The sequence below is a fragment of the Fulmarus glacialis genome, unplaced genomic scaffold (genome assembly GCF_000690835.1).
Source record: "Fulmarus glacialis isolate BGI_N327 unplaced genomic scaffold, ASM69083v1 scaffold3450, whole genome shotgun sequence".
NCBI classification, from domain to species: Eukaryota; Metazoa; Chordata; class Aves; order Procellariiformes; family Procellariidae; genus Fulmarus; species Fulmarus glacialis.
In genome coordinates this window covers 18075-29615 of record NW_009188172.1, presented here as the reverse complement: position 1 = coordinate 29615, position 11541 = coordinate 18075, and the positions used below count along the sequence as shown (strand labels likewise).

General features: G+C 47.0%; 1 protein-coding gene across 1 annotated transcript in view; it reads left to right on the top strand.

The window, feature by feature from the left end:
* Positions 1 to 210: 210 nt before the first annotated feature.
* The window catches only part of PAPSS2 (3'-phosphoadenosine 5'-phosphosulfate synthase 2), a gene marked incomplete at its 5' end in the record, with an annotated part of 28335 nt that continues 17004 nt past the window's right edge, over positions 211 to 11541 (top strand). Inside the window, one exon of the mRNA XM_009577485.1 lies at positions 211 to 389. Within this exon, the coding sequence (XP_009575780.1) occupies positions 211 to 389 (179 nt within the window). The remainder of the gene's footprint in view (positions 390 to 11541) is intronic.

The window sequence follows — 11541 nt, the reverse complement described above, 5'->3', positions numbered from 1 at the left end:
ATGGATGGTCTCGCCGCCAGTCGGTCCACGCTGGTGCAGGCGCGTGGGCGAGGTGCGTGTCCTGCCAGCACCTGGGCACGGGCACGGCTGTCCCGCAGGTTAGTCACGCGTCCCTCCGCCGGCTTTCGGCAAATACGCTATCCCGACCGTGCCCTGGGCGGCCGTGCCGAAAGCTGCCGACTTTGGGGCTCGCTGCGCTGATCCCCACAGAGAGCGGCCGTCCCGGCAGCCTCCCGGGCGAGGCCGAAGGCCGGGTCAGCGACAAGGCTAAGCGACTGCCTCGCTGGCGGCTTTTCGGGGGAGAAGCTGGTGAGGCAGCCGCCACCACCACCACCCATCGGCTGTCAGCTTTGCTGCGGAGCCAGTTTTTAAAAAAAACGAAACACACGGTAAAGAAAAATCATTATAATAATAATAGGCGGAGCATAATTCAGTTAGAAATTCAAATTGCAAATCGCCGAGACGGACAGAAATAGTTTCCTGCTTGCCAGCTGCCCTCCCTTACTTCTTGGATTTGGGTTGTGAGGTCTGGGTCCCTCTGGCTGCGCGTACGTTTTCCAGGTTTTAAATCAGAACCATAAGAAATCTTGACGTAAGTCTTTCGGGCTGCTTTTCCTGGTTGATTTAATTTTTTTTTTTTTTTTTACCTTGTCGTAAAGTTTTCAGCTGGATTTAATGTATTTTGAACACACTGGTAATCTGTCCGGATAGGAATGCAACCAAAACCACGCGTAACAAAGCACGCCTGTGCAGCAGGGTGTTCTTGGAAACGTGAAAACCTGTGGTCTAGGGATTATTTCAGGGAGGGGAGCTGCAAGGTGTGAGCCTTGTATGGGAGTTTTGTTTATTGCTGTGACAGGAGAGAGGCATTACTGAACTTCCAGAATAATCCCTCTCCTTTGCCTCCACCCTGGGCTGGAAAAATGACCTTTATAAGCAAGATTGTGGCTGACCTTCATACCGTGACTGTCAAAACAGATGCTGTCTGGTTGACAGTTGTAGGCGTATTTGCATGCACTTATCTGCCAGGTATGTGATAGAATGAGAAAAGGCATGATTTCACTAATTACGAGAAGTTTTGGTAATTATGATGGAGTAAGCGATGATATCCCATTAGTGATCCTCCCAGTCTATCGCCACGGAGATGTGTTGCACAAAGCATAGATGAAGTTCTCGCTCCTAACGCGGTGTCAGCGGCTCCTCGGTTTCAACCATCTCAAGTCGGTATCAAAGGTACGGGATAAGACACTTCACTTTGATTATAGGGGTCCCTTGATCAGCACAATTATTTGCATATGCACGTGGACGATTGTGTTCAATCTCAGCGCAATTACACAGTGCGGTTCAGGAGGGTTGAGGCATCGGCAGCGCATCAGAGATTTTGCCTAACGAAGGAGCAGGCAACAGCACAATGTGCTCCCTCAACTAGCAGCCTAAATGTTGTAGCTCAGAGGAGTTTTAATATGGTGGTGAATTTTTCATGACAACTTTTGTAGCTGCAACAGCCAAGACGGTTCTATTAGAAAATGAAGGTGAGATGCACAGAATAATTTGCCCTGCTGAGATCCCTATTAGCATGGCAGCTCGTCCTTCTGTTGCCCCTTACTTAATCCCCATTTTTCATTCTCCCAGTAACACAAATTCTTACTACTCGTAACAATCCTTATTAGTAATAAAAATCTCAGGTTTTACCACTTCTTCGTAGTCTGGGTGATGTGTTAATCTTTCTCCCACAGACAAGGTTTTGTGAGGCTGGATGTTTCCAGCATTATTCACTGTCCGAGAATATGTCAAAAACGGGTTTCGCAGGCGATGTTGGTTAGCTGTCAGCTTTTGAGAGGCGCAGTAGTGCTAGCTGTTGCGAGACGGACTGGCTGTGTTATTTGACTAAGCTCCTCGTTTTGGAAATTGAGTAATTATAAGCACAGGATTTAAAACCTAAATTCAGCCTGAATGCTCTCTGGAGTTTGAGGCTAGTTTGAGGATCTTTTATTTGCACGCTCATTTATTAATAGAAGCTTACGGTAAGGTACAAAGAAGAAAACTTAAAATTTTTTACTTGCGCATGTGTTGTCCTTAAAAATGAACAAGGCACTTTAATTTTGCTGAAGACCCAAGACTCGGTGTGCAGGAATCTCTCTTTGGCTGGTTAGTATGGAAATGCTCTCTTCGATCCTGCTCGTGACACTGCAAGAGGCGTGAAGTCTTCTACGTGCCGGGCAGTGTCCTTCAGTTCACAGACATCATTGATTGAAAGCATTTATTTCTGACCAGTTTCAGGACTGACATTTTGGGCAGAAGAACGGTCTTTAATGATGACCTTAAAGACTTAATGTTCCTTACACAGGCCTCCTGTGTGCCCCAGTGGCGAAATCCTGCTCTCAGGAGTAAGTACACCATAAAGTAATTGCAGTGAGTAGCATGGAGCTGTGGGACTGCCCTTGTTTATTGTGTGGGCTCTTGCACAGCGCGGCATTCAGGGCTGAGCGGTTCTTTTAGCCCCGTCGAAATAGCAGCTTGTTCTCCCTACACCTGCGGCGTCGCTGGTATTTCCGCAGCTCGTTACGTCTCCTTGCCGAGCAGCGTTTTCATAACGAGCAGGAGGATACAGATGGTGCAGTGTGCGCCGGGGAAATGGCTTGCCACAGAGCCCACACCCACGGGCACGGCCCTGCCCTGGAAGGGCTGGCCCTTCGCCGGGGTGACTGGCTGCGTGGCTCGCGTGTCCCCGTGGGTGCGCGGAAAATGCAGCTCAACATATCTCATGAGATGGAGGTGTTCAGAGCCGGCTGCAGAGTCCTGCCCCTGGCAGCGGGCGGACGTTGTCCTCGCTGGCTGCTTTCAGTGAGTTTCTCTTTGGATGTCCTTACAGGTGCTTAGGGGAGAATGGAAGCCCGGTACTGAAACTGCCTTTTTCAGGGTAAGTGTTACAGCTTTGTCATCTGTCTGGTCTTGTAACAGTGTCTCCAGGAACCTGAGTGGCGTGGCGTGTGGCATCCCTCGCTTTCACAGGGATGCTGTTTCCGTAGCCCAGTGGATCACAAAACTGTAACTTCTGATAGTTAGTTTTGCTTGCCTAGGGCTTACGTGCACAGTTGCAAATTATGTGGTCTTATTTAAAGATAAATTAACAGGTAAAAATGATTTAGATTTTTTTTTTTTTTAAATATATTTAAAGAGGAGGAAAAACCCCACAAGGTCAGATGACAACCCTGAGGAAATATGAAGAGGCTTAGTTTCCTTGCCTAAAAACTGTTCTCATGTTGAAAAAACTGCAGCCACAGGGCAGAGTTCAGAGGGACTCAGTGATATCACAGACTATGCAGTAATGTATGTACAGCTTCATCAGTTTAACTGCAAAGCAATGTAAAATAAAAAGTTTATTAAAGAAAACCAAACCATGCATTCATCTCCTCGCATGCTTATTCTTTACTGTTGCCTGGAACGTAAAGACTAAAACATCTTTAAGGATGTTTATGTTCGAAGCGGTTCTGGGTAGCTCATCACAGTGACACTTGCACAGGTGACAGTGCAGCAGGCAGCAGAGCCCTGATTTCAGGGAATTAGCGTGGCTTGGTCTGGGTTGAATTACTCAAGAGAGTGTTTCTGATGTTTTATCCAGCAATTCAAAAGTCTTGGGTTTACAGCTGTGATTTATTTTGTGAAACACAGTGCCTAACTCATTGCACCGTGACAGTAAAAGGTGATTGTTTTCTAGTTGCTCATGGCATGCTTAGTATTTCTTGTTTTATTTTCTGTAGCTTTTTTTTCTTTATATCTCTTTTCTTTGAAGATCATGGAAAGGTCAGCAGATTAACTGTCTTGATACACTGTTATTTCAACTTCCGTTGTTTCCTATAGCTCTCTCCCCTCTTCTTGCTATTTCTTTTGAAGTCCTTTGCTATCAAAAAGTTACCTTTCCAGTCTGTTGCCCCCACCTTGCTGTTTCATTCACTTGTGCTGTTTTGCGGGGCTGCCAGTGTGCCAGACCCGTGTTTATCAATCTCTGTAGGAGCAGGGATGTTCAATTTGGGGAATTTCAGGGAAGAAAAGTCAGAAAAAATTGCAGGCTCCTAAATATGAATGCCTCTTGCTTTCCATGGTTCAGGGAGGCTGAGCCCTCCAGGGGATGGGGAATGAAATAATCAGCTTGGAGTGGTCCAGCCCCACAAGCTGCAAGTGGGGACCTTGGTGGACCTTTCCCAAGTGCAGGAAGGCTTGTCTGGTGTCCCCTGGTAGTGGCGTGGCAGCAGGAGCAGCAGGGTGTATTTTCTAAGGAGACTGCGTGGACAGAGCATCTCCCGGGGCTACAGAATGGCATGCACGTGGAAAAGTGGAAGGGTTTTTCTGTTGGGGCGGGTGGTTCCTACCTGACACCCCTTCCCTCCGAGGGGCGAGGCAGGTAGGTCAGGCCTGATCCCTGCAGGTGTGCTCGGAGATTAATCTTTTACTTTCCCAACAGGACTAGTGGCTCTCGGGATATCTCTTCACCTCCCAGGGGCCTCACTTGGAGAAGCGCAGCTGAGCACCGCTGCTGGTGGTGGTGGTCGGCATGGTGGGTGCCATCTGGGGTGATGGCCGGGGCACATAAACCCAACTGTAATTTCTCCAGCTCTGAGTCGTAGCGCTTTGAGTCAGCATGTTGTTTCCTGTCCTGCTGCTGGACTCCTGGATAAATACAGACTCCAGCCTCATCTGGTTTTCAGGTTGCACTGATTAAATCACGGCCAGTTATAAATCTCTGCCAAAACCTGTAACTCAGGCATAGGTTTCCATCCGTGCTCTCCTTGGGCAGCCCCTACGAGTGGTTTTAAGCAAGACAGCGCATGATTTTGAAGACCCCACGCTACCCAGACATGTGCACTGCAGCTGCAGCTTAGATTTAGGCCACGGGGATTTTGTTTTTCTGGAGGGTTTTCAAGAGAAGTACTGGCATACTTGCCTTTTTTTTTTTTTTTTTTTTTTACTGGGTTGATGTTGATCCTGGAGGATGTCTTTAAATAGCCTTTAAAAATGAAGAGGTCTTGCTTATCTGAAACCAGGTATTTTAGATAAACTTGCAGCTGTACGCGCCCGCTGAAGGTAAGTGGCATGCAGGGCCCGTTTAATGCTGCCAATGATATGCCCTGCCTTGAACTTGTACTTTGGTCACAGTCCTCGTACACTTTGGTATCTTAAAAGTCCATTATGAGAAATGCCATGTAATTCAGGTTACTGTTTATTAATTTACTCTTATCGTGAGCGGGGTGACTAATAATTATCTCTGATTTAGCTCTGAATCACAGCTGTAGGAAGTGAGAAGTAGTTCCTTAATGGTCTCACAGCTCAGTCATTTGTAAGTGAAAATTTACTTGGAGCATATCATTAACAAAAGGAGGGGTGCAAAAAAGCCTGGTCAAGACATTCGGAGAGGATGTGCATGGGACGCTGGGAAGCTAGGATTTTGCCTGTAGCTCATTGCTAGTGCTGCCTCCCATCCCTCGCAGAGCGGTCCTTTTTCATTTACTTACAACTTGGTTCTGTTACAACTATGTGTGTCGAAAGTTTTATCTGCTGAATGGGTGCCAAAGTGTGTTGGCCTGTTTGGAGAGCAGAGCTTGAGAAAGGAGCCGGTTTGCCTAAATTTTTTTTTTTTTTAACATGGCTTCTGTTTAAATGCAGCACTTTGGGTTTGTTGAGATGAGCTTTTTTGTGCATCTTTGGAAAATGACCATGTGTACCTACATTTCCAAGACTTTCTGACCTTGAGGTCTTTGCGGCCTCTGGCAGAACAAAATGTTTTCTTCGATATCAAACCGTTTTTCAGCTTTCCATTGTGCTGCAAAAAATTGTGTGGGGCGGGAGGTCATTTTTCAGGCCTGCCCAGCCCTTCTGATGGGAAGATCATTTGTTTGTGTTGCCAGTGGGTGTGGGAAGAGGGGGAAAAACCTCATTTTAGAGGAGGTGGCTGCCGCTGCAGGGGACTGAGTTGCATGCTTGCCTCTGCCAGGGACCCTGGGCATGATGCTGGACGAGTCACCTCAACCATGGGTGGGGCAGCTCATTGCATCTGCCCCCGTCTTTGCAAAGCTGGTCTGAGACCATGGGCATGGATGTAAGGAGCGTCGAGCTCTTGGAGGTGCAGTCTGAAGTCCAGGGGAGCTGCTCTTCAAACGTGTGTCATTTTTATAGGGCTTAAATATTGCAGGAGCTCAAGTCTTCATCTGCTATTTGCCTCACTCTCTGCTACTCTTCTGTGGCTGTAAAGTTGGGGATGATGCCCCCCTCAGAGAGATACTGGGAGTTTGCATGAACTTTTGGGGGACCAAGTAACAATAATCCCCAAGGAAAATGTGTAACTATCCTTCAGCCAGCCTTTCAGCAGTGTGTAAAGACTAAGACCTGTGCCTACACCTGCTTTAGGGAGGAGTGAGGGAAATGCTGAATAGCCATTCGTTCAAGAAGAGTACGATGTTCCTGGTGCTGACTTAGGCAAGGGTCTAGGTAACCCTGTGCGTGCTCATGTAATTAAAAGCCTGTCTTGCAGCTTGTGTGAGTCAGATGTACAGGTAGATGGGGCAGGAAACCTTCATCCTGGTGTCTCCGAACTTGAGTCCTCAACTTGGACTTGGCTCATGCAGCTTGCTGTGTGGAGTGGCACATTCAATGGTATTATGGTGAAAACAAGCCCACCTTCAGCGAATAGAAATACCGAGGGGACTGAGGAGGTACTAGGTGAGGGGAAGGTCTGTTTTGCCCCATCTGTAGTTTCCAGCAGCAGCCGAGAGTGGGGGCCATGGAAGTTTATGGCTGGGACGCCACGGTGCATTGTCCCAGCTTCCATTGATTTACGACTTGAGATACCAGAGGCCGTGCCTTTCTTCCTGATAGTCCTTGATGAACTTTCCTTCCATGAATTCATCTTAATGATTTTTTCCAGCCAAGTGAACTTTTGGCCTGCCCAGCAAAAATTCCCCCATTTAACTGTGTCCTGTGTAGTGGTTCTGGCCGAGTTTCCCCACTGTCCTTCCTGCTGCTGCTTTTGCATTTTGCAAACCTTAAAAAAATGGCTGAGGTGGAGAGACATGTCTTGTTGCCTGCTGGCGACGATTGACCATTGCAGAGTCAAGCGCATGGGGCTCAAGACACCGGCTTCAAGACTGCGCGTCCATCCTGGACACCGAATGAGGCAGGGAGAGGCAGCTTGTGGCCACGATGCCGAGCCCACACCAGCTTGGGCTTGTGTCCAGCTTTATTCTCTCAGCAGGCTGCCACAGTGTCCCGTAGAGGAGAAGTGACGCAAGAGGATTAGTTCTTTGAGGGAAATATATATATTTTAAAACCTGAGGAAGCTGCTCGAAATGCAGATCCTCTGTAGCTCCCACGGCTTATGAAATCACCAGAGCTTCTCAAAAGGCACAGGATTTCTTTCCTGAGGGGGATATGATGGGAATGTTAAAACCAGGTATCTTGTCCCTGTATCGTTTAGAGCCGAGATGGGCTCGGTTCAACCTGTGCTAGCTTGGAGGGTGGAAGGAGATTCTGCTTTCTTAGTTAGCAGAAGATGGAGCTGGTGTCCCATCTGCCTGCTCATAGCCATGGTTAGATGTTGGCCTCCAAGTTTGAAAAGCTATTGCAAACTGAGTTAATAGGGACACACAACTGCTGAATGTGGCTTGCTGTGTTTTGTGGTAGACCAGTGCCACCACGCCAGTTCAGCTTTTAAAGGTAAGTTAATGGCGGTCCTGGTTTGTTGAACTAATTTCTGGAGCTCTCAAAGGGAATGGTTTTGATGAAACGGAGTATCGCTCTCCTGGTGTTTGCTGGAGGACCCTCTGGGTAAGCCGGTCTGACGTGGCATCTCTGAACAACAGAGCTTGTGTTTTTGATTGTATCTTACAATTGAACAAAACTTAGTTCAGCTGACAATCTCCTGACACTATACTGCAAGTTTTTCTTTGCATGGTATTTGATGCAGGAGTCCTGGCTGTCCGTCTTGCTTGTCTCAAGGGATAGGGTGCCTGCCTTGCCACCGTAAGAGATGGGACATGTACAGTGGCTTACTTACCATAGAGAGCCCTAAATCTCACATTCAAGAAAAAAAAAATATTACACGTAAATACAATTCCTTCCTGGAAATTTTTTTCGTACTGAAGTTAATGTGTAGTCAAGATATGTACCCTTGTCCTCCTTTCCTTTTGTCCCTGAAATCTGAGGGGCTGATACTCAGTTTACTATTTCCGTAACCTGGTATTTTTCTCCAAAAGAAGATGCAGAAGCATGGCCATGTGTACTGGGTAGTTTTTCCTCGCTGGGGAGCGGTGGTGTGCTGCTCTGTTTTGGCGCAGCATTTCTCACGCGGATGCCGTTGCACTGCGCGGAGCAGCTCAGCTGGCTGTCAGTCATGGCTCTGTGCACTGCCGGGCGCTGGATTTGCTGGCGGACGGCACCAGGCTACACCATCTCTGTGTTTTAACTAGTGACCTGCCTTCTGGTCAGGTATTTCCCTTCTTTTTGGTTTTCTCAGAGGTTAAATAGAGGTGCTTGATTGCTTTCTATGGGTGTTCAATCCCAGAACTTACCCGTACGGCGGTGAGAACATCATTTATGTTCCCTCTTTTTGCAAGATAACCGGTTTTTGCATTGTCAGTGGTCCTGTGGTCTTGGCATGATCCACAGCAGCCTTGTAACAGACCCCAGGCATCAAAGGTAAGCACTTCTCCTTTTGCAATGTCAAACCTATTGTTTGCAAAATGTGCCTGAGCCAGACTGCTGAAATGGGTTCATTTAGGGGAGGTAGTTTAGCAGAACTGCTCTGAATATAAAAAATAGGGCAACCATGGAAGGATTTCTTGTTTAAATTGTTATTTTTGTCAGCAGCTGACAAGATGCTTTGTTTTTCAAATATTTGTTGCCCATGCAGCTGTCCCTTGTGATTTCTGGAATGAAGAGGGAAGATTTTTTTTTTTTTTACAACATCTGTCCCGGCCTTGCAAATTTGTCCCGAAAATGTAGGAGCGCAGGATGCCTCACTAGTTTTCCTGTGTCGAGGAAATTAGAGTAGTGACATCATCTAAATCAGAGATAAAGAAATGCCTGATCTGGGTGCCTTCAGAGAGGCAGATTTTAACACCCAACCTGCTGGTTTGAAGTCACGCGGTCTAGAAATCAGTGTCTGATTTGCAAGGTGACTGGAGAGTGAGCCTGGTTTTGTTGGAGGTTTTTTTTTTTTGCCAGGGTTGTATAAAACTTGATTGTGGCAACCCAAAACATGCAAATTTATACCAAGAGAAAAATATTTTAGCTGTGATCAAAAATAAAGGTCTTGCTAAGAGCTCAAAAATTCCTGCGGGTTAAGAAAAAAACCCTTTAGCTAACACCACCTTGAAAACCTTGTGTGTTAGCGATGTTTGGCATCTCCAACCGTCTGTCTCCAAGCTGAAAGACTGCTTGTTTTGGGTAACTGGGACATCTCTGCTGGTCTCCTTAAGATCTTCTGTGTTACGTTCCTGGCGGGGGACAGGGGCCGAGGTAGCGATGCCAAAAGGAACAAGCGTCAAAGGTGGAGGGTGCCAAGGAGCGAGTGAGGTCTGCTGTGGTTTATTCAGAGCGCTGAATGAAGAAAGGGAGCCCAGTTCAGCACCCTGCCTGGTGCGAGGGTACGCTGGCAACCCCAGCCCCAAAACCTCTGCGGGGTAGTTGCTGACACATCACTGTGTTACTCAGCTAAGTTTAAAAAGAAAACATAACATTATTTCTGCTCATGTATGGGTGGTGGGAGAGGAGACAAGTCCTGCATGCAGGAAAGAGGGGGGACAACAGGACGGGAAGCAGGAAGGTGGGTGGTTTGCTAAAGTGTCGGGTGCGAGAGAAGTCCCACTTCCCCATCTGGACCTGTGAGGCAGGCTCTGCATCGTGATGGTGGGATCTTGGGAGGTGAAATGGGCAAAATTTTCAGGGTAATCTTGGTGGGGTTTTTCCCTGGGAACGAGTGGAACTGATTTTGAAGCATTTACCGCCTTAGTCCATTCAATGAATCAAACTCAAGTTTGGGAAAAGTCCATAGGTTTAGGGTTATAAAAGCTAAATTGGGACTTCAGAGACTCCGAGATTTCTCCATCGTTCTTCAGTATGATTGTAATCAAATCTTTGCTTCCACAAGCAAAATCCCCCTCTTCCCTCTCTTCCTCCTTTTCTTTTGAGTATAATAGTTCTGTTTTTCTGCAGTAAATGACTCCTTTACAGAAGGTTTTTCCCCTGTTCTGGTGATGGACACTTTATCTTCTCGATGATGTCAGGTTGCCCATTTACAAAGGCACCCGTGGGAATTGCCCTGGTAGAAGAAAATAATTTTTTAAGGAAATATCCCATAAACTTATTTTTCATGCATTGAATTCAACTGATAGGACAAAAGACTCTTTTTTTTTTTTTTAATAGGATGGCAGGATTTGGGAGGGGATTTTAAACAATAGTTAGATCAGTCTCCGGAGGCTTAAGCAAGTGTTTGACTTCAAACTTGAAAGCTTGCTTGATCATTTTGTCATTTTAAAAGTTTGTTTTACCATTTGCCAATATGATCAGCTGAAAACATTTTGAAAGCCTCTCTTTTTTCTTTTTTTTTTTTTTTTTCTTGTTTTGTTTTTCTCCTGGAGAGATGTCCAGGCTGCAGTACCAAAACAGGGCCTGTATTAAATGCTTAACTGGAAGAAAATGAATCCTATTCCTAAAGATGCGAGATAGCCCTATAAATAAAAATGGGGGAGTCCTGACTCTACCCTCACTGTTGGGTCAGGATTTCCTCGGGTCTGTGAGCGCTGCCAGCCGCCAGCTGGATGCTAACCGTGTTCGTACGCGGCTGGCCCTTCTGCTAAGTGAGCCGGACGTGTGACTAACGTGCCTTTAATAGCACTGCGCTACAAGAGCGTTTCTCCTCTGGCATCGTTCTTGGGCTGATCTGTGCTGTGTTTTCAGGAGGGAGTCCCTCTCTGGAGCGGGATGTTGCTGCAGCCTGCCACGAGCTGTGGCTCTTGGACTGCTTCCAGCACCCTGCCTGTGCCGGCTACAGCAGGCAGAGGTACTCCCACAGCAGCCCAGGGCAATTAAAGGCACAATAAGGATATTGGTTTAGACCTTATCAGCCTTTGCCATGACCAGCACCGCTTTCAAACAACAAATCTTTCTTCCTGCAACAGTGGAGAGCTCTGCTGTCGTGGTTTAACCCCAGCCAGCAACTAAACACCACACAGCCGCTCGCTCACCCCCCTGCTCCGGTAGGATGGGGGAGAGAATTGGGAGGGCACAAGTGGGAAAATTCGTGGGTGGAGATAAAAACAGTTTAATAGTGGAGATAAAACGAAGTAGAACAGTACTAATAACAATGATAACAACAACAATAACAGAATATACAAAGCAGGTGATGCACAATGCAACTGGTCACCACCAGCCGCCCGGTGCCCCGCATGTCCTGAACCCCGAGAGCCCCCTTTTCCCAGACCACGCCTCCTAATTATATACTGAGCATGATGTCACATGGTATGGAATACCCCATTGGCCAGCTGGGTC